Here is a 23,665-nt window from a genome sequence, read left to right as displayed (position 1 = left end):
GGTCTCTCCAGTTTGTGTTCCAGCATTCCACTCTCCCATGCCAGCTCAGGCTCGGGACAGCAGCTGCAGGGGCTGCTCCTGGTGAGGGCACAGGGGATGTTACACATGAGGAATTGCCCCCCCTTGCTCGTGCTTGGGCTGGGACTCCACTAGATTTTCCTGTTGCTGGTGTTCAGGGTGTGAAAAAGCTGCATCTCCTGGTTGGCTTCTGAGTGGGGCTCAGAAATGCCTTCACTCCTTTACTTTTCCATACCACTTTCCTGGCAGGATCAAGCCTGGGGTTTATAATTTATTTGACATTTCTTCAGAACTTCATCCAAGTAGACTGGATTCGAGTAGCAGCTCATTCTGCTTTTCAGCATGTGTATTTCCAGTTTGTGTGTCAAATAATATTTCAAGTTTCCACAGCTTTGTCTTCTGCCATTTGTTTTTCAATGAGTTAGCCTGAGGGATGCAACTTTCCCATATTTAACATCCAGCATGTGAATATTTCAATCCACTTTGAAGGAGACATTGATGAATATACCTATACACCTTAGAGGAGCTATGGATCTCATGGAACTGAGCTTTCATGCGTAATTTTTAACCCAGGTCATAACATGGCCTCTGAGAATGCATGCTCAACTGTCTGCAGTAGATCTAGACATGGCCCTGGACTGATCACCTCTGCTGCTCACACATTCAGTCTCTAATTTTGAATTATTATTTGAAATATATATATTCTTTTCAGCTTTCTCTATTGGCTTTTAAAGAAATTTTTGAAAAAGTTTAAAAACCAGAGGTACAATTCATGCACTGCAACAAAGCCCAAAACTTCAAAATGTGCCCTGTGAAGATTCAGTTAAATAAAAAAAGACACAGTCAAGAACTCATGCCAAACAGCCCAGATGAAAATCACTGAGTTGCTGATCTGACTGGAAATATGAAAGAGATGCTACCCTTAACTACTGCTCAGTCTTTGAATTTCTCTGTTCCCACTGGTGAAGCAGCCAGGTACACTGTAGCTGCCAGTCACCTCCCAGCCAGGAGGAATGCCAGTCAGCTGCTTATCTCATAGTCTCACTCAAAGAAGCCCCCAAAAGAAATGACTTATGGAGCTATCCTAAGTGTGCTTGATGTAATTGGAATTCATGAGGCACTGTGAGGATTCTCCTGCTAAGGAAATCCTCCCCACACCAGCCACAGTGACTCTGGTGCTGTCCCTGTTCTCCAGGGTGCTGGTGATTTTTTTCTTCAACCCAGAACACCTGATCACTTTTTAACCTAATCCCAAAAATTCACTGTAGATTGGAAGGAGTCCCCTGAGAACATGCATCTCCACTGAATCCTTGAAAACAACTTTTACACATCCCTCAGGATCTCTATCGTGCTCATCGAGGAATTGTTTCTCACATCTGAAACTACTGAAATGTCCAAAAACCACTAAAATGTGGCACACCCAAGGTCTTTCTGTGGTAAATACTTTTCCCTCTGAGGTTACTATGCCAGGGAAACAGGACAACTGTGTCATTGTCCCTGTGTTAATAATAAGGTAACAAAGGATAGCATCACCTAATGTACTCTAAAGCTTGGAGTATGCAAACATTGGTTAATACCATGCACTTAGCCCCAAGCTGCAGCTTCAAATATAAACACAGAAGTAGCTGCAGCATGAAAAAGACACTTACAGATACACTGTCCAAAGATACCAACCAAAATATGGCCCCAAATGGATGTCAGTGTTTCCTAAGTGTAGTTTTTCTGTTGGTACAAAAATATTTTATCCATCTTTGTGCTCCTCAGCTGAGCTAAGAAAATACATGTCACCTGAAGCATGAACAGGCTTTGCCTTCAAAGCCATACTGCCTATACATTTCTAAGCATAGAAGGGCTGCAATTTTTGCTCTCTGGGGAAGAAAGGACCTTATCCACAAAGACTGCAGCCTCTGTGCTTCCTTCATGGCTTTTTCCTGTCACCTTCATCCACTTACTTATGCTTGCTACAACAGCCACAAAAAATAAATGAAAACAACTAAAGCATGGGGAGGAAAATCAGATGTTTCCCTGGGATTTTAAATTAATTTAGCTCCATGTGGCTAAATCTCAGGTTTTGTGGTTTTAGTTTTTTTTGGGTTTTTTTAGGCAAGTAACTTCATGCTGTGTGGAGAAGCTGGTGCTATAGGCAGCCTCAGCTTGCTCTCCTCTTCCACGACTGCTTGGTATTAATGCCTTTCTCCCTTCCCTTATGACAGCAAGGAAAGCTAATGTAGATGACCCAGGAGTTTAGGGAGAGAAAATGGCTGAAAAATACTCTGCCACAGAGTGGTGCCCTTTTCTATCTCAGTACTTCCAAGCATGTCCATCTTTCTACAGCTTAACATCACACTTGCAAGAAATATAAGAGGAAAAAAGGTCTGCCCATCCTTCCTCCAAAGAAGAGGGACAGTGCCCTTCCAAAATGAATTTGCAGCAGTACCTAAATGTCACGGAAAGTTTCCTCCAAGTAGTATCATCTGTTACTATGCCCTACACCTTTTATATAAAAATATCCTGTGCCCCATTCCTGAATTTTTATCATGGTTTAAAATCCAAGTGTATTAAAACCTGCTCAAACAAGACTTCAGAAGCTTTGCCCACCCTTGCTTCATTACTGATGCCACTGTTTAGTCCTCAAGAGGCTGGTGGAAAGATGTACATATTGCCACTTTCTTTCTCTCTGAAGTGAGAATTCCACTTACAAAGTTTTAAATCTGTTTGAACTGTGCTCTATTTTAAGAAGTTGAACTAATTTGAAACTCAGACTTAAATAAAAAAGCAGGGATTGGCTGGAACAAACTGATGTCTTACAGAAACAAGTCACATAAATTGCTGAGAAGTGAAAACACTGAGTTCCTCCCAGTTCTAGCAAATGAGCTCCTGAAATTGCCATGACTCCCTGTGGTAAGGATGGAAGAGCTGCCTCTCAGTCAGCACATCCCCCATACTTCTGCTCCCACTTGTATCTGATATAGTGAGAAATATGCAATTTGCAGTCCCCCTGATCCCCAGTCATCTGTTCCCATTTGTAAGGTTAATGGCCCATTGGTCTGGTCCTGGCCTGAGAACAGACCAAACAAAAATCCTTTCATTAAGATTTTGCAATTAAGTTTTATGAGCATCACATTAATGTTTTGCCCACATAATATGAAGGGCTGGCTAAATTACCATGCAAAAAACGCCTCAGGCAACAGAGAAAAATTGATGCCATGGAAAAACTACATAAATGAAGAAGATGGAGCCCCGTTGAGTGTGAAGCTCCACCTGGAAAGCAAGAAAAGAATCTTATTAAATATACCAAGAAATTTATGACAAATGCAATGCCACAAACTTTCTTTATTGTTTTCACCATGAATGTTATGAATATTTATAGCTCTGAAGACAATTCAGTAAATCCACAAAATTGCTAGACTGTCTAACCCATCAACACACTCCGACAACCTATTCTGGGTCTATCTGCTTTCTGCATACTTAGTTAAGATTATCATTATTATGCATGATTCTTGAGTGAACATCTGTTATTAAAATCTTTAGTAAATTGCATATGGGCACAAAGACATCTCTAATGGGCAAATCTTAAATACATTGGCAGGTACTGCCTACTTTCTCTTTTTATTAATTTAACATTTAAATGGAAAGAAAAAGGAGGCATTGATGGAAGTGGCACAGCTCTTACTTTTAAAGCATACATTCAAAATTCAGTCTGTATACCTGCATACTGTGTTATCCTGGAATATGGACAAAGAAAAATCTCAGTATATGAATGCCTAAATTCAGAATTGAGAGAGAGTGTTTTACAGATCACTGAACTGTACTGCATACTGGAGAAGGAGACCTTAAACACTAATCATTTGATAGTGAACATGTTATTCCTAATCATAACCATCAACAACTTAAAATATTTCAGGAATTAACTACACATATAGAAAAACAATGGATTAAAAGGTTACTGCAGGAAACCATGGACATCAGAAGAATCCCCTTTACACCCAGGGTAGTTATTCCCAGAAGGTGATCTTCAGCTTCATGCCAAGTTAAAGATTTCAGTGGGGCCAGCTTCATGGATCCTTGCAAACAGATGTGAGACCTGCTGTCTGAAGCAGGCCTGGGACCCACCCATTTACAGAACCACAGAATATGCTGAGCTGGAAGGGACTCATAAGGAACACTGAATCCTGGCCCTGCACAGGATACCCTAAGAGTCAGACCTTGTGCCTGGGAGCATTATCCAAATGCTTCTTGAACTCTTATCAGGCTCAGTGCTGTGACCATTTCCCTGGGGAGCCTGTTCCAGTGCTCAACTACCCTCTGGGTGAAGAATCTTTTCCTGATATCCAACCTAAACCTCCCCTGATACAACTTCAGGCCATTTCCTTGGGTCAACTGTCACTGGTCACCACAGAGCAGAGATCAGGGTCTGCCCCTCCTCTTCCCCTCATGAGGAAGTTGTAACTGCAGTGGGGTCTCTCCTCAGTCTCCTCCAGACTGAACAGACCAAGTGATGTCAGCCGCTCCTCACACGGCTTCCCCTTGAGACCCTTCACCATCTTTTTTGCCCTCCTTTGGATGCTCTGTAATAGTTTAATAGCTTTCTTATATTGTGGTGCCCAGAACTGCCCCCAGCACTCAAGGTGAGGCTGCCCCAGTGCAGGGCCAGCAACACAGTCCCCTCCCTTGCCAAGGGACAGTCCCCTCCCCTGCCTGGATGGCGATGCAGGGCCTGATGCCCCCTTGGACATAGTTTGGAAACATCATTTAATTTCAAAACTGGCAAGCTCCCACTCAGCTCCCCAGCACCAGCTAAGCACTGCAATCCTTTCTATGTGCTCAGTGCCTGGGTGCAGCCAGGGGGATGTTCCTGCTCGAGCCATGTGGCACCAGAGCACATGCTGGTGTCAGGGTTGCAATGTGGTGAGAGTCTGGAGGCAGCTGGGAGAACTGGTGCTGGCACAGGGCCACCAGGAATGAGAAGAACCAAGCCCCAGGGGTGCTTCCATCCAAGGCTCTACTGCCTCAGCCCAAGTTTCCAGGGATGCCAGCAGCCTGGGAGTGGGAGATCTGCATGCCTGAGGATTGAACTGTGACCAGGGCAACTAAAGCTGCAGCCTCAGACATGGACTCCTCATTTCACTAGAGAATCTGCCTTATTTCTGCTGAAAGCACCACCTGTGGTGCATAAAGACAGAATCACTGAGTAATCTAAGCAGGTGGTACAACTGCTGGATATCCCACAGAGCCAGTTATAGAAATTCATTAGAGTTTCTAAAAATGACAGTTGCTCAATGGAAAAAGTTCTGCCTGTACAATAAATCAATATTGTACCTTGTTTTGACAGAAAAAGAAGAGCTCATCATTGACCTAAAAATTAGCACTTCCATAACCTATAGCAGCTGTGGTGTTCTTATATTAATTTTGTGGAAATAGAATAAGAAGCTATACATATTTAGAAACAAGGCCAGGTTGGATGAGGCTTTGGGCAACCTGGTCTACTTGGAAGGTGTTCCTGCCCACTTCTGGAGGGCTGGAAGTAGTTGACCACTAAGGTCTGTTCCAACCCAAACCATTCTTTGATTCTATAATTCTGTTAACTTTAGAGAAGCAGATTCCCTTAAGTTAAAAGCAGCTTTCAAATCAACTGACTGAGAACACAAATCTAAAGGGGAATCACTAACTATAGTCACTGACTTCCAGCCTGCTCCCTGGTGTCTCCCTCCTTGAAATGAAAAAAGCACGGCAAAAAGCTGCCCTGGATAACAGAAAAGGAGGAGTCATGCTAAAACCTCAAAGAAGTAATTACAAAAATCAATATGCAACAGATGGGAAAAAAAAGAAAAAGTAAATGACAACAAGTATTGGAGCTTAAAAATGTTCATGACTGATAAGGGAAGCTGAAGGAGCCAACAAATTATCAAAGGTCACTCTGCAACAGACAAATGTGCATTTTTAAATATATCAGGAATAAAAAAAATCAGTAAATCAGGCATACACATAAATAGTGAAGATATGAACAGTGATGAGACAAAGTGAAAAGCAGCAACTTGATAGCCATCTTCAGGACCAAATGAGCAGGAGATCTGTGTGGTTCTATACTAGGTGTGCAGCACTACAGATGTAGCAGAAAACTTGTGAGCTGTATGAAGGAAGCTGTGAGCCAACATCTGCTAACACAAATTAATTTCACACCAGCAGGCCTGAATAATTTACACCTAGGAGTACTAAAGGAACCAGCTGAGGAACTAGTGGTGCTAATTTTTTTACAAATCTTGAAAAAGTGGTGAATTTCCTCAGAAGTGGAGAACTGGCTTCAAAGATGTGATGTTCAGAAAAGCTGGATTGTGTGACCAAGAAAAGTGCAAATATTTCTGCTGCCCATGGCCAGTTGCAGAGGGAGTAAGAAATAGGTTAATCCTGCTAACAGGTGATAATTAATATGTCTGTCTTGTTTAACACACAGCAGATGTCAGCACTGTTTTATCTTGTCACAACATAGTAGGGGATGTAAATAGGGTGTGGGCCATGCTGGTGTACAGAAGAATGGCAGCTTTTGGGGGCATGTTGGCACGGGTGACCGGGCATGTAGATATGCACATGCGTGAACCAGGGAACATGTGGTCCTGCCTCTCCTATCCACGCAATCCCTGTCCCACTCCCACAGGATAAGGTTAAAATTAGGACTCCTGGTCTGGGAAGGGGGGATTCCAGGTGGAGACCTTGAGCCCCATGCTTCCCTAGCAGTGCATCAAGCATAGTGGTAAAAAGCAGTGTGTGGAACCATTCGTAGCCTGGGTCCTGGGAACCTTCTCTAGCTGCAGTGTTATTTACTGTGCATATCACCTGCCTTGAGCAGGCTATAAAACCTTTGCTGGAAAAGTTTGCAGATGACACAGTGGCTGACCAGACTGAGAACGCTGTGGAGTCATTGGGGTAAATGGCCATAGTCTAAAATAAACCATTTTAAGTCAGTTATGTGTAAAATAGTAAATACAGGAACCAAGTGAGCTGGAGATGCAAAAAAAATTAGTGCTCTGTTAAGAAGAGATAAAAGAAGACATTAGAGCGACTCTTCTGCATGTGACAAAATGAGATATGTAGGATTCTCATGGTGTCATGGCTTTAGTGTAATTCCATATAAAGCTAAGCTAGTTATATGATCCTTAAGTCCTTTCTGTGGTTTCAGTAAACATAGGCGTCATAAGAGATCATCACCACTATACGAACCTTCAGCAGCATGTAGGGGCTGAACAATTGATTGCTATCCTTGACTGCTTTAATCACAGAGCCATAGAATAGCTTGGTTAGGAGGGGACTTTTAAAGGATTAACAAGCCCCCCACAAAAAGCAAGGACATCTTCAATTAAGTCAGGCTGCTCAAGGACCCATCCAAGCTGGCTTTGAACACTTTGAGAGGTGGGGTATCCAGCACTTCTCTGGGCAAACTCCCTCCAGTACCTTACAACCCTCATCATAAAAAATTTCTTCCTTATGTCTAACTTAAACCTAATGTCTTTCAGTTTAAAACCATTGTCCCTCATCCATTACAGGCCTTGGTAAAAAGTTCCTCTCTCATAAATCCATTTAAGTATTGAAAGGCTGCAATAAGATATCCCCAGAACCTTCTCTTCTCCAGACTGAACACCCCCAATGCTCTCAGCCTTTCAGGTTTGCTGTGAGTTATTATGCAGAGGTTAGAGGTCAGACAGATTTCAATTTGAAACATGACCTGAGTTCTAAAAGGAGAGGTTAACAGAGTGCCAGACACACCAGAGGCGGCAGAGTGATATATGTGCCTTTAGTCTGAATGCTCAGAAAGCAGCCTCATGCCACTGGAAAGATTTGTTTTAATCCAAATCCTGTGAGATACTCAATAGCCTCTGTGCACAGGTGTGGGCAAGAACTACTGCTGAGTTGATGGCTAATGTGGTATCTCCTAGTCCTGCACCCACATCTCTGGTTCTCCCAGGTCATTTGAACATTCATGTCTCAGTCTCATGCTTCAGGGTTGCCTGAAGGTGTGAAGAAACATTTTTTCTCTCAGGTGTCATGGTACTGTTTTCTGTCCTGCCTTCCCTGAGAGCTGCAGAGACTGACTGTGGACAGAGGGCAAGTAAGGACAGGATGGGCAGAGCTCTGATAATGCTTCTCCTTTTGATGCTCCACAGTTTTCTGCAGTCCAATTAAACTGATCACTAGCCTGACATAGGAGGGGAGTTTCTGCAAGGCATCTCTAGCTTTCTGCTCTTCTCTACAGCAGAGCACTTGGCTTGCTGCTGGGATGCCTTCACATGCCTCAGTACTGTGAGAGGCCCATGGACTGTCCCTGTTTTCTGCCCCATGGCACAGGGATTTTGAAAGCCCTTGCTCTGCCTGAGATCCTGTGCAGCAGACAATGTGTGGGGGTGTTGCAGAGCCTGCTATGGGCAGGAGATCACAGCCCATGGTGTCCTAGATTGTATAGGGTGAGGTGGGCACCTGGGTGTCAAACTGCTGAAAAACAAGGTGAGGGGGCTCCATAGGGACTGTGGTGAAGTCTCTTTCCAAAATAAAGGAAAACAGGTTATTGCAAGGGTTGTCTCTGAGCAAAGCAGTTACCGGATGCTTCACAGCGTGGATGTGCCTGCTTCTACTTTTTCAGCACAGGTACCTCCTACTCTTCTCAGCCAGGCTCTTGTCCACATCTGAACATGAAATAGTAAGACATGAACTGATGGGTCCACAGTAAGCTCATCTCCTTGCTTGAGTGATGGTGAAATCCCAGCCCACTGCTGGGACATACAGCCAGCAAATTCTCTGCAGCCAGTTGCTGTCCTTAATAACAGTGTGTACAGCACCTCGTACTATGAGACCATGACAACTGATTGGAGGTTTTAGGTTTTACTGAAATGTAAACAATAGGTAATCTGAATTTTCTTCCTTTTGATTGCCTAAATATTGACAGTCTCCAGCACATTAGCACTGACTCTAAACTCAGATTTCCGTACCAGTCCCACTGCTATAAATGGGAGCTCTAATCTTCCTGGTTATAGAAGTGCATCCATTGTGCTTTGGCCATCTGCTATGGTTAATCAAGATATTAAGAAAGTTTGTGCTCTTTGATCAGTTGCTCTTGGTGCAGATGGATTCAGGGGCTGAGGAAATGAGAGCTAAAACTAAGGGTGTAAAGAGCATTTATATTCTATTGACATAGTGTCCAGCAACCATGATCTAAGACTCTTTTACATCAGCTGAAGAAGATAGGTGTATATCACCCTGCATCCATCAGCACATGAAGGGCAGCAGCACAGACACAGTGTCAGTAGCAAGTGGAGGTAGAAATGGGGCTGCCTGGTGCTTCAGAGTGAGGAAAGGCTTTGGGCTGGGCCCCAAAATCCCTCCAGGTTTCTTCCCTGTGACTAGAATGCCCAGAATACATTCTAAATACTATGGACTTGGCACTTCACAACTGATGGTATTTTTAAAAAGTGTCATCATGTAAATGAACTCAGGGAAATCCGGGTTGATTTTTCATAGCTTTTTATTACCATGGCATGCTTCCCTTAGTCCGGTAGTGGAGATATAAACCAGTGATTGTAAAGTAAAATAAATGAATTGGCACATAGATATTACACCTCCTGTAGTACTGTAGGTAATATTAATAGTAGGGTCTGGAGACATCTAAATCACAGAAGAGATGAGTCCGCTAAACAAAGACTTTTGCATGTTTAAAAGTGTTTGTAGAAATTCTGGATTTGTTTCTTTCCTTGCACTGCTACTTTTTTTAGGAGTGTTGTTTCAAAGTTTGACTTCTTAGATAAACAAACTATCTTGCATCCATGGTGCATTTCAAGGGACCCAGCAGAGCTGGGAGACCTGCAGCATTCTTCCATCCATCCCTGCACCCAAGGCACTCAGGTTAATATTTCCAAAGCTAACATCCCCATTTCAGACATCCCACATGAGTGTAACCCTGCTGTCTGCAGCTGGTTTTACCACCGTAAGCCACCTAATCTCCTGTGTAACGTCACTCCACATATTTCACTACGCTGTCACTCCCACCACAGACTGCAGGCAGCCCCGGCTGGCAGGCATGCTGCCGCTTTCCAGCACTAGAATCCACGTAATCTGTAATCCAAGGTGCTTAAAGTAAAGATGCTGCTTGTAAACTCCAATTACATTTCACATTACTCTATTGTGTGCTTGTAAAAAGAGCATTGCTTCAGGAAGGTTTCGCTGCACGAGCACCAGGGTATTTCGATCTTTTTCGATGCCAGCCTAACAGTGAGGAACTGTATGATCAATGCTTGACAGCCTGGCTAATTCAAATGCAAATGTACATACCCTGTCAGTCACAGGAGAAAGCCAATTAAATAAAGACATCTCCTATGACATGGGCAATTAAATAGTTGCTTTTCCTCTTGCTGTGCAAAGATTTTCCTTAATTTCCTGTCCCTTGCTGAGACAGCCTTGGGTGTTCTGCCTGGGCTAGAAGCTCAGGTGTCACTGCTCTCACGGGTGCCTCTGTACCGCTTATCCTTACACTGAGGAGGAGGTGAAGGAGGAGGAGGAGGGCAGAACACAAACTCCCGTTTTTTTCTGGGATAAACTGAGCAGTAGCTGAAGAAACCACTGGCTCAACAGTGCAGAGCAGCAGGGCAGACAGTTGTCCTTCTGCTACCAACCTCATTTACAGTGTTTCTAAAACACACAAACATCATGCACACACATGGGCTGCTTGTTTCCTCGCTCTTGTATACTCAGCACTGGAGACTTATCACTCATGGAAGGTGGCTGGAAGCACAGCACATGCCTTAACCCTGTCCTGGCTGCTCTGAAAATTTGGCACACTTGCAGGAAAACAGGTGTCTTCCAACAGCTCCCACTGCTCCTGCAAATACAGCCAAAAAAATGCAAGCACTGTGCAGACAGTGGAGTGGTCCCAGAGGAAATACATTTATAATATTGTTAACTATTTTTTTGCCCTTTCTTACATATTTTCTGAAATAACAATGAAATCTGAAGGAAATCTCATGATTGTACACAGAGCCATCCTAAGCACCCAGGGATGCTCTGGCTGTCCCTTGCTGCTGAAACCTGAGCAGGCATGCTCAGCTATGTCCATATGTGCACAGAGCATTTGCAGGCTGGGAGGCTCCCACTGTAGGAAAAACTGAGATCATCAGTTTGTCCCTCTGCTTCTCCTTGAGAAATGTGCAAATGAACAATCAATCCTCTAGACAACCCCTCATTCTGGTGGGTCAAACCACTGAGTAGCTTTAGGTGCTCTGTGCAGGAGGCTAGCACTCAGCCAAGTGTTTGCAGTCACTGGCAGATGAGCAATTCCTAACACAGGGCAACATGGATGTGGAAATAATGAAAGTATACCTCAGGAAGGCATATACTTATGCACTGATGATCTGACTGCAAAAACCTACTAAAACTGGGCCCCTTGTTTTCAGAAGGGGATCCAATGCAGCCAGGCTGATCTGTGCCATTGTTGTAATGTAGCATAAGTGTCTCACATACTCATCTGCCCATCACACCTACCCACTGCCTTACATCTTGTGTTTCAATGGTCATGTCTCTGGAAATGACCCTCTTGTATCACACTCCAATGCTTTTCTTTCCACATCTTTCCACAGAATTCTGCTCCCTGTGATGTCTCTCAGGCATCACCATGATATGTTTAGTAATGCCAGCAGTTGTTTCCATTTGCTTTTGTCAATGGAAGGATGCTGAAATCAAGAGGGTTTTATGATAACTTTTTGCAGATCATGAATTATAGACAAAAGGTCTGTAGTATACTGACAAGTCTCTCTTTCCTTGGAGACAGTGTCATGTAATGCTATTCAGCAGCAGGAGGTTTAGAAGGCTTTTCTCTTACAGGGCCTATGGCTTTGATTAGTGAGAACAGAGACATTCATGTGACATGCCTCATGTGAGCATCTCAGGTAGGATTCACCTCACTGAACATTAATCATCTCACCACCACACCGCTTTCTTCTGTTTCCCTTCATGCAGTGCCATGTCTGTCATCAGAAATGGGTGTCTATGAAACCACCCCACATGCTAGGCTCAGCATCTCACCTGCAGGTGTTGGGCTTTTAGACCCTCCACAGCCGCCAGCCAGCATCACCACACTGGTTCACATTCAACTCACATTTTGGACGTTTTCCCTTTACATTTTAAGGTTATTTCCCTAATGATTCTGATATGATTAATACTGGGGTCTGGAGTTTAGGGTGACAGTTTTAAGGAACTAGAGTAATGGGCTGTGAGCTGACAAAATATAGACTGTCTTATTTTGTAACAAAATTAACCCAGCACTGCTGATAATTTATCAAAATAGAAACTTCTGCAAACTTAAGAGATAAGGCACCTTTGTGCTTCAATGCACAGCATATTAGATTCATAGGCCTAACAAAGTTACAAGTTTCATTATTATCTCCTTCAGCAGTGGACCACAGATGCATTAGAAGAGGGTAAAATGATCCCTTGGAAATGGAAACATTTTATCATCAGTGCAGCATGATGGTTAACAGGTTCCTGATAAGGCTGAAGTTCAGAACTTGAAGTCACAAAACCCCAAGCTTGGCACAGCTGCTGTTTTCTGTTCTGTTCTACCACTTCAGGCAAAAAGTGCTATTGATGTGCTGCTCAGTAAAAGTATTTGCAATGTTTACTTTATGTATCAAGTGACCAGATAGAAATAAATATCTCTAACATAGTCTTCTTTACAATGCATTTTTGTTTTCCTTACACCCCTTAAAACAACTTACATTACAGCTTTAGAAAGATGTATTTTCCTGAAGAGATAAATATTGTTTTCTCAATATTTTCTTCAGAGCGGTCAGAGGGGATCTAGACACCACATCAAGCACCACATCAAACTCAGGAGCAAAAGTGCATGTGGTCTTCCACTATTGCAGTTTTCCTACCTTCACAGCACTTTAAAGCATATTGCTTTAAGACTTTTATCTACACATAGGCCTTTGTATCATCTGCTACTGGGACAGACAGTGCTATTTTTATATATCCCAAAACAGAGGAGAGGACAAACATATTGACCATTCTGTCTCCGAAACACCAAGGAGTTCCTGCTTTCGTTGAGACTGCAAAAACTATATTGAAATATGTGTGCGAACTACATTGAAATCTGAACAAAAGTAGCCTGATGTTTTAATGCAGCTTAGCAAGAGACAGTGGCATGCAAGAGACTACCCAAAGAAACCCAGTTTCACAGTCCCCAGGTCTTTTTTGACCACAACAAAACTGAAAGAATTTTTCACTCAGTACTTCTGTGTCACTTCAGCATGGTGACACTGTGTTCCTTAATCTCTTTTGGAAGCATTCAGAAAATAAACCAACATATTTACTTACTACACATTATTTTTTACTAAACATTATTGGAAAATGAAGTTTCTGAACCAACAACACAGATCAGTTTTGACTGGATAAGGGGCAAACTGTTTAACCAAGGGAAATACAGTATGGCAACTGCGATTCCTGGTTTCAGGCAAGCTCATTTAAATATTTGAAAAAATATTTTATGAAATATTGTCTCACATATTATTCATTTTAAGGAAGCAAGCCACTAGAAAGAATTGATTCTCATTGCACTTTAAATTGCTGCTCCAATGCCTTCACACTTCATGAACTATGGATCAATTAGCTTTTTGGCAAACATGAACATACTATCTTTTAACAGAGCTTCATTAATGGCATTTTCTTTCTCTGGTCTTTAGCTTGATCTGCTCTTGTCTCTCTTTGAATTAATGTAGACTATTAGCTAAATTGCACAAACATTTAGTTTAGAAAAAGTATCCTGTGTTCAATCTGCATCCTCCTCAAGCTGTATGCTAATACTCATCAGAAATCACCTGAGGTGGTTCTTCTTCCCTCATCACATTAAAAAGAAACATTTTACCTGAAAATAAAAATTTATAATAGTGCATTTTATGGAGTCATAATTATGCAGGCTTCTTTTCAAGGCAACAGCAGCCAAGCTTACCTGTCAGCTGAGAGAGCAGTGAGAGTAAAGACTGACACCCCTACAGAGGTGAGCTGTATGAAGGGGATAAGTTTGCATCCAGTTCTGCCAAACAGCCACTCGTCAGCAAGGTACCTGCTGGCATCCACAGGCACACAAGTCACTAAAAGCAGCAGGTCTCCCAGAGCTAAACTGGAAATGAACAAATTAGGGACATTTCTCATGGATTTCACAGTACAGAAGATCTTAATCAAAGTGATATTGCCAATAAGGCCTATCAGAATGATGATCCCATAGATAGTGGGGATGGCGTAGAGGAACGCTGGGTAAAACCAGTCATCCCCCAGGAGGGAGAAGTTTGCACTCTGGTTCACAGAGATGTTATAGAAAATGAAGTTATCTGTTTCTAGATCTAGCAGAAGGCACTCTCCAGATGCCATCGTCCTACTTTGCTCTTCTCAGAAACCAGCTTTCTTCTTTGAAAGTCCCCAAATTCCTCAAATTTATTTCTTGCTTTAATTTTGCAGCTCCTTGCTGGCTTTAAACAGTCAGAAGAGTTTAAAAGTCATATCACTTTGTGACACATCTTGTCAATAACCCAACCAAAAAGCACCTGCAGCTTGCTCCACAGTCCTGTTTCCATAAGGTAAAAGAAGAACCTGTTTTAGCATTGCTTGAATAGTGAAACTTGCCTTTTCCTCCTTGACTTCTCTTGCTGTTAAGTATTCCTCAGCTCTGGAAGGCCAATTATCAAATTCAAAGACCAGCAAGTGGCAGGCATTTTCGCAAACGGGGCTCGTTAAACTCCCAGCTTCAGGTCTGCTCGGCAGCTCCGAGTCCGAAAGCAGGGAGTTACAGAAAGCAAGAACTTTGGAGAGTTGCTGCCACGCTGCATTGCCAATCTCTCCCGCTTTCGCTGCCTGCCATCGCCAGCCGGATTTAAAGCGAGGGGGGAAAGCGGGGCTCGGCTGGCGGCTCGGATCCTATAGGCAGGATGTTCTGGACGTCAGTCCTTGCGCTGCTTCCCACGGTGTGCGCGGGCTGCCGGCAGCGGCGGGAGCGGCGGGAGCACGGCCGCCTGCTGGATGCTCCGGGCAGCGCCGCGCGGGGCGGGCGGCCAGCACCGCCCTTAACTCTTTAGGTGACAAAATACACATCTGCTCTCTTAGGGCTCCTGACGTGCGTCATCGGCTCGCCACCCACTCCCTCCCCCCCAAAAAAACTCAACCCCAAATCTTACACTCCCCCCAAAAAGCCCACCAAGCCCCCCCCGAACAAACCACAAAAAGCCTCAAACCCACCAAAACCAAACAGCCATACCCCAAACAAATCAACCAACCAAACAAGACTCAACCCAGGCAATTTCATACTGCAAACAATGTGTTCAGAAAAGCCATCCCACCTTCTTAACTAACAGCACACCTATTTTTCTTGCACTCCGGTATTCAATTATTCCAGTGAAAGAGAATGATGATATAAAGCCAAATTCATCTTCCCTTCCCTTCCCTCCCTCCCCCCCCTCCCCCCCCCGCAGGCAGGTGAAATTAATAAAGCCAATTAGGATAAAACCCAACATTGTTGTTACGGTAGGCAAATGAATATTAGCACTGTGAGCCTGAAGTTTTACAGGGAAACCTTAACGCTGCACACTTTTATGTTAATTTTTAAATTTGGAGGTAACTATGCCAAGAGACAAAGTTCACCATTCAATGCAATAATTTCTATTTATGAGGTATCCATCATATTGGCATCCATAGATAATGTATGTTGAGATGCAACAGAAAGAAATTTACTTGGCTTATAACAGTCTGAAAAACCTCCTTCTTAGAACTGAATTAAGACATAACTATTACTGAATTAAGACATAACTATTACTATTATGTAATTACTAACAGTTCTTGCATAACTATTACTATTACTCCTTTATAACAAGCTATTTATGAATATATAGGAGGACTTTCTGGACTGCAGAGCTACATAGTTAATTTGGAAACCAGCCTGCAGAGTTAAATTAATATGTACTTTAAGTTTTCTCTCACAACTGCTCATTTTTGCAGGCAAAAGAATATTTCACCAGCTGCTAGAGTTACTTGGAAGTGAAAGGGGAAGCGATTCAAAGCAGGCATTAAAGTGTGATCACTGGTTTCTGCATAAAAGAAGTATTTCAGGACACATTCTGGAAAATCTCCAGGGGTTTGAAAGTGGTGTCCCAGGGTGGGATTTGAAGCAGGAGGCTTCAATAGCTGTTTTTCTGCCTTAGTCTCGTGACCTGGGTCAGTGTTTTCAGCTGTTTTTCTGCTGTCCACTCTAAGTCAACAAAGGACTTATGTGTACCCTTAACTTTAAGAAGGGCTACTTACATATGTTTTTCAAGCCAAACACACATGACAGTGCTGTGCTGAGTGCTTAAGAGGGCAGAGGAGAAGCCAAATTTTCTAGTGTTCCTTTCAGACAGAAGCCTGCTTTTAAGAAAAGGCTGGAGGTTACCACGGTTAAAAGCAGAGGACGCAGAGCAACTGTGCACATTCTCAGGGCACACGAGACTTCTGTGAGTCAGGGCCAGCTCTGGGCAGGGCCTGCCAGGTTGGGTGGGTGCCATTTGGAGGCAATGCAGTATTTGGAGCAGCAGAGCCAAAGGCACAGAGAGGAACTGTGGAGCTACTGAAGCAGCCCTGCCACACACCTTGGTGGGACACCTCTCCCAGAACATCCCCCAGCATACCTGGAAGCCTGGTGATAGGGGCTGGATGACAAAGGGATGCACACCTCCTCCCTCCCCCCACACTTTGTGTAAGGATTAGGGTAAGGGGGAGACGACACTTCTGGAAGTGGGAGCAGCCACTTGGTGTAATCCTGATGGACACCTGTGCCCAGCAGCCTGCTCAGTAGCTGACACTGACCTACCCTGAGTAGGAGGTGGGGACTTGTCTCCTTTCCCATTCAAATTACTTGTTGACATTGGGATTTGTATACCCACCACTCAACAGATATAATATCTCTAGCTTGTAGAGCCATCCTGTTCTGAGGAGGCTGTAATCTGATTTTAAGACTCCTCCCGTGGGACACCCGATAAAACCCCATGGCCCTAGCTCTGCTCGCTCTCGGGCTCTCCGGCCTTTGCTCAGGCTCTTGGACCCCTGCTCCCCCCACCACAGGGTGGGGGGAATAAAATGGACTCTTGTGCTACACAAAAAGACTTGTCTCGTCTGTTTTCCCTGCTGCCAGCTGTGGCCTCCGTGGATCACAATCACATCATTGCTACCTCCTCAGCACATCACAAAGCAGCAGTAAAGGTCCAAAGCCCATTCAAGTCCTTTGCACCTCTCCTTCACAGATGACTTGGAAGCAGGGCTAGGAAGCTCTTTTGTACATTCAATTGTAAAACAGGTGAGGAAGAGGAGCAAGACAACTCTCCTCATTGTTGCTACTGCCTACAGCCAAATTTTGGTACAGATATCCTCTCTTATCCACTTACTCAGTGGGTAAAACGTAGCCACAACTAAAATGGACTCTCATGCTACACAAAAAGACTTGTCTGTTTTCCCTGCTGCTAGTTGTGGCCTCTCTGGATCACAACCACATCACGGCTGCCACACACTGCTACAAATGGTGGAGAATATAGGCAGCCATTGAGGACCTGGACTGGCACCCCTGTGAGTCACCCGCAGATTGATACATCCTGCGGGACCCCGTCTTCCATTGAGATAAAATGCTTACGGGGAGGGGAATTCCCAGTAAGGGCACCAGCACACTGGGATCGAGTGATGGGACTGACATCTACCATCACTCAGCAAGATCCTTATGAACAATTTTCTCATGGGAGAGAGTTTTTAAGAGCTACAGGTGGCTACTCTGCCTGCAAAAGGACCATCTTCTCAGCTTTCCCAACACGTCTGTTGCAGCATATGGACAGTAAAGCCCTAGAGGGTACTTATGGACAGTTATGAACAATTGCATGCAGCGTGTCGATGCCCTAGACCTGTGGTCCCCTCTCCTGTGAAGCCCCAGGTTTTTCAGTCTCTGTGAAGCTGCCTGTGTCTTTCCTTACCCTTTCTTCCTAAGAGCACAGCAAGAAACAAAAACTGCCAAGATGGCTCGGAGTTGCTACCGTCTTCTCCGTTACTTTCTGCCTGTCTGCCCCCCTATCCTCCTTTCCCTGAAGGCAAGACACGGTCGGAAACCGTCCAGTGCTGTCGCGGGAGTGCTACCGTCCTCTCACCTCCCTGTGTCCTCTTTCACCCCCGTCTCTTTCCATATCCCCCGCTCCCTGCCTGGGAAGGCTCTGGCCACGCCGTCCCAGGCGCTCCTTTAAAAAACAGCGCAACCACGCTGTTCTGAGACGCCGTCTTTCCCACCGAGTCCATCTTTCCCGGCCTCCTGCCTGCCCTTACCCTTCCTGCCAGCAGGGCTGCAGCTGGCTCCTCCCCGGCCCGCGGAGCGGTGTGAGGCGAGGCGGGGTTGCTGAGCCCTGAGCGAGTCGGGCTCCTCTGTGCCTGCAGGAGACGCGAGGCAGAGGCGGCGTGGAAGGTTCGCGAAGGCCGTGCGGAGGCCGTTCTGTCGCGACCGGGCCGAGCGCGGCCCAGCCTGGCCCCGCTCCCGGCCCCGCCACCCCCTGCACCCCTGTCTCCGCCGCCTCGTCCGCCGCCGCCTCCGCCTGCGCAGGCCCCGGGCGGCCCCGCGGCCCCTCAGCTGTCGCCCGCCGCTCCCTACGGGCAGGTCCGCTTCCCGTCGCCGCCACCCGGCATGACCCACCCGCGGGAGCCCCGCTCGGCCGCCCCCTCCGCCCTCCCCAGCCCGCGTGGGCTCCGCAGCAGCCGCGGCCCGAGGAGGGCACGGAGGGCGCGGGGCCGGGAGATGCGCGGGGCCGGGCGGGCGCCGCACACAAGCCCCGGAGGGCAGACTTCCCGCGGGAGCGGAAGCCCAGCCGCTGGAACCAGGACTCCCTGGAGCAGAAGACAGTGATCCCGGGGATGCCCACGGTGATCCCGTCCGGGCTGACGCACGAACAGGAGCGGGCCTACATCGTGCACCTGCAGATTGAAGACCTGACCCGCAAACTGTGCACGGGAGACCTGGGCATCCTCCCTAACCCCGAGGACAGGTCCCCCTTCCCAGAGCCCATCTACAACAGCGAGGGGAAGCGCCTGAACACGTGGGAGTTCCGTCGTGCAAGAAGCTGGAGGAGGAGAGGCACAACCTCATCACCGAGATGGTGGCCCTGAACCCCGACTTCAAGCCCCCAGCTGATTACAAGCCAGTGGTGATGCGGGTGAGTGACAAGGTGATGATCCCACAGTATGAGTACCCCCAGATCAACTTAGTGGGGCTCCTCATTGGGCGCAGGGGTAACATGCTGAAGAACATGGAGAAGGAGCGCAACGCCAAGATCATGATCAGGGGCAAGGGCTCAGTGAAGGAGGGCAAGGTGGGCTGCAAGGACAGGCAGATGCTGCCAGGTGAGGATAAGCCCCTGCATGCCCTCATCACCGCCAACACCATGGAGAATGTCAAGAAAGCCATGGAGCAGATCAGGAACATCCTGAAGCAGGGCATCAAGACCCCCGAAGACCAGAACAATCTGTGCAAAATGCAGCTGAGGGAGCTGGCAAGGCTCAGTGGGACCCTGCGGGAGGATGACATCCGCATCCTGAGGCCATGGCAGAGCACCGAGCCTCGCAGCATCACCAACAGCACAGTGTGCACCAAGTGTGGTGGGTCTGGGCACGTCGCCTCCAGCTGCAAGGTTGTCAGGCCTGGGGACCTGCAGTTGGCACAGGACAAGGCACGGATGGACAAGGAGTACCTGTCCCTGATAGCCGAGCTGGGCGAGGCCCTGGCGTCTGTGAGCTCCAACGCTGCCCACAACAACAGCCCCTTGTCCAGCAGCCACTGTGCCCCAGCCAGGATGGGGGATGGTCCCCCTCAGCTGCCCCCCCCCGGATGAGCTCGGCGCCCTTAGAGAACTGCCCCTACTACAGGCTACACGGGGGGCCTGGGGATCCCCACAGCTTCCCCACCCCAGGGCGGGCAAAATGTCTGGGCATTTGTATGAGCATAATACCTCTGTGTTCCGTTCAAGATTCCAAATGTCTGTCCCAAGGACAGTAAGAATCAATATCCCTGTTTCACCACTGGAGTAACCTGCATGCATTTAAAAAATAAAAAAAGAAAAAGAGTGACTAGCACCAAGTTAGTTAACAAACTGTTGGCAGAGTTGTGAATAGAATGATGCAAGGCTTGTGAGCCTGGTCCTGCATTATAATGGTTTTTGGTTGGACAATGGGAGATTCCACACATCCTTTCAGTAGATGCTTTTTTAAAAGCATCTTTTTTCTCAGCCTTTGTCCAACCTCCAAATGACAGATGCAAAGAGAAAACTTTCTTAACTGTGCACAGCGGGGGAGATTTGTAAAAGCTTGATGGGCAAAATTTTCAAAAGCACTTAAACCTACGTGAAAGGTAATGAAATTTAGGCTCCTACATTGCTTATGAGTGTACCACCTGGAAGTGGAGCCAGAGTTTGAAACTGCTGTCTGCATTGAGAAAAGGACATGAGGACCTGCTTTTCAAAGGCGCTTGGAGAGCTGCAGCTGCCACAATCACAGCTCCAGGCAGATTTTCAGAGCCCTAACAGCCAGTGTGCCGAGGTCTTTTGTAAGACACTGATCATGTTCTACATATCTAAATGGACCACTTGGGAAAATCTAATGCAACAGGGGATTCTCTGAGGTTCCATGGGAGATGATCTGGTGATGGGAGCCAGAGAATGCTGGTGAGGTCACCAGCAGACCCTGAGGCTGGCCTAGCCATCACCTTGGAGAGCAGGAGCGACCTGCTGCACCAGGGTGGGCAGCCCATGCAGCATCCCCCAGACCCGGCACGTCCAACATGCAGGGACCATGGTGGCGATGGGAAATCATCTCCTTGGAGCATGGCTGTTTGCCAGGGGTGTCATGGTCCTTCGTATCAACCTCTTCCCATTTCAGAGGAGGTGGATAAACTTGCATCCATGGTCAAGAGTCAGAAGAGTCTCTGTGCTCAGGGTTTTGCTTTTCCTGATAACTGGATTACTGGGGCTAGGAACCAGTGAACCAGGGATTACTCACTGCTGAGCTTGTGAAGCACAACATCCGCTGATTTACCAAGTATTCTCCTGCAAACTTCATCTCCCAGAGGGAACAAGGCAGTGTAAGGCATCCTGCCTATAATCTCCTCAAGCAAATTCTTCATTTTTATTGCTGTCACCCCTACATGCTCAAATAGTGCTCTGTGTTCACCACTCCGTTTCAGTCACCAAAGTTAACAGAAACAGTTCACAAAAGAGTGATTTTCTAACCCGTTTCGTTCCAGGGATCAGATTTATATCAGGGCTTTACAGACAGTAAATTACATAAACTTTTTATTTTCTTGAGCAAGGATTTTTACTCATACCTGCATGACTGGAGGTCAGAGGGGCTGAGGAAGAAACTGAATATAATTCACAGTGTAAAAATCCCCTGAGTAGACACGATGTGCTGGTTTTCTTGCATATGTAAAAATGGAAATGAAGCATTGTCAGGTTTCCTCCATTCTGCAGCCTTGCTGACGCACAGCCTACAGTGCAAATGAAGATGCAGGCCATACAATGTGAAGTGCTCCCACTGTGCCTTTGAAAATAGCTTGTTCATTCTAAATTAGGCAACTCTTTCAGTGTCTTTTTAGCTTCAAAAATCCCTTTCTTATTCCCAGCATTTAATCATGACACACAGCCATCAAAAACTGACACAGCTGGAAGGAATGTCTGAACTGCCTAACACACTGGAAGGGTTTGAAGGAGACATGCAGGTATATGTTTACAGGAATCTTCTGCTTTAGAGTAAAAAAGCCATAACAGCATCTGAAAATGCTGTAAGTGAGAAAGTAAAGGTTGCATGGTGGGCCAGCAGGAGCAAGGAACCAGCCTGTACCTGGTAAATGAGGAATGAAAAGGGACTTGAGAATGTAGAGAACTATCTGTGTGAGCCACTTTCAAGGAGGGCACATTTGAAACATGCTCAGAGTGTTGTTGTGAGCCCAGTGCAAGGAAAAGGATCTTGGCAACCCTTCAAGAAGTAACAATGCATTTTTTTGAGAGCAAAGAAGGCTGTAACAGGCAAGATATGGGCAAGAAATCTTAAGAGGTAGGAAAAGTTTTATTTGACATACTTTATAAGACACACTCCTCTCCACACCCACACCCTGCAAGGCAGAAAGACCTGGGATGCAGGGAGAGCAATAAGTAGGAAGCAGGACTGAGTGAAAAACAGTCAAGACAAGTGCTGCCACCTTGGTGCAGAGAAAACATTAACATCTCTTTTAACCATGCAAAGCTCATGTTGGCAGCAAATAATTCCCAAGGAAATGTTACAGGATGAGATTCCCATCTTGATAGATGGAGGCAAAGTCATTGAAGGAAAATTCTCTGCATGGAAAGAAGACATAAATTTGTGGATAAGGACAGCTCAGAGAGGCAAGGAAGGATACAAAGGAAAGATCATCCCACAAACAGCTGAGGGAAGACAAAAAGAAACCATCAAAGATTCTGCAGAAGGGAAAAAGCATGCAGAAAAAGAGATGGCAGATGAGAAAAGCAGAGGAAGCCAAGATTTTGGATTTGTATTTGATGTATAATCAAATACATCATACTAAGTAGCATGTCCAAATCAGGTGAAGCTAGTAGCACAGTTTGGGCTAGAAGAATCTTAAAGAATTATAGACTTTTGTGCATGAAACTTCAGTGCAGTGGAAGGGATGAAGCCAGATTAAAAGTTGGGGCTGGAGCTGTAAAAGAAGATGCTCTTTTTCCATGCATCTGTTTTCCAAGATAAAGGGGGATTAAAAGGATCTGAGTGCAGGAAGGTTGGGGACAGCAGCATTAGAAGGGCATGAAAAGTGCACATAACTCATGCCTGTCCTGAGTTTGCTTATTCTTCCTGAAGGGCACCTTAAGCTGGGCACTTTATAGCAGGGCACTTTGGTCAAACACTCCTGGAAAGCTCTCCTGCTCTTGGCCATCAGCAGAGCCAGAATTTTCGTGCAGTTGCTGGCCCTTAGCAGGGATGTGGAAGCATTTCTCTGGTAAGACTGCTGAGCAGAGCTGAGCATTGAGTGGCATACACATTGCAAAACAGGTAATGAAACACCACCCTCAGTGTTACCAGTTCTTCCTACTAACGCCTTTTTTTCAGCACCTATTGCCAGACAGCACTGAACTGCACTGGGACCATTAGGAGGTACCTCAGACTTTATTTGGTTGGTGAAATCGGGGCAGAGTCAGTCTGAGAGTTTCTTCAAACACTAACTCTGGCAAGGCCGGGCAGGAATCCTGAAGGCCAAAAGGTCTGTGTTGACACTTAGAATTGTGAGCATCAGCCCTGTGTCCATCAGCATTTCAGGTGTGTCAGTTCGCAGGAAATATAGGTGCTGATTTAACAAGACTAAATCTTTGTTCCTGACCCCTGGCTTGCCAGAAGTATCATTTAGGATGTGCCTGCCCTTCCTTGGGCTGAGCAGTGCTGGTGGATTCACGCCCAGTTTCACTCCCTTCCTTCCCTCCATCATCCCAGTATCTTCCTTGGGCTCCTGGGGTAGGAACATTTTTTTCTTTCTATGTTGTCACTGGCAAGCAGCTGGTGGAATAAATCATTGCTGAATGCATGGTGTTCTTTT

The 23,665-nt window shown here is 45.7% G+C and overlaps 2 protein-coding genes across 2 annotated transcripts in view; one reads left to right on the top strand and one right to left on the bottom strand.

The window, feature by feature from the left end:
* The window catches only part of GRPR (gastrin releasing peptide receptor), a 22,900-nt gene extending 7,904 nt beyond the window's left edge, over positions 1-14,996 (bottom strand). The window contains exon 1 of the mRNA XM_059839817.1: positions 14,000-14,996. Within this exon, the coding sequence (XP_059695800.1) occupies positions 14,000-14,418 (419 nt within the window). The 5' untranslated portion in view covers positions 14,419-14,996. The remainder of the gene's footprint in view (positions 1-13,999) is intronic.
* On the top strand, positions 14,973-23,665 carry LOC132324221 (splicing factor 1-like). Its single transcript, XM_059840322.1, is given in 4 exon segments — positions 14,973-15,098; positions 18,478-19,144; positions 19,147-19,899; positions 19,902-23,665. Coding segments are annotated over 4 exon segments (1,731 nt in total). The 3' UTR covers positions 20,087-23,665.

This window comes from Haemorhous mexicanus, chromosome 2 (assembly GCF_027477595.1).
Source record: "Haemorhous mexicanus isolate bHaeMex1 chromosome 2, bHaeMex1.pri, whole genome shotgun sequence".
Lineage (NCBI taxonomy): Eukaryota > Metazoa > Chordata > Aves > Passeriformes > Fringillidae > Haemorhous > Haemorhous mexicanus.
Note: the sequence above shows the minus strand (reverse complement) of the source record. Positions and strands in the feature narration are given on the sequence as shown.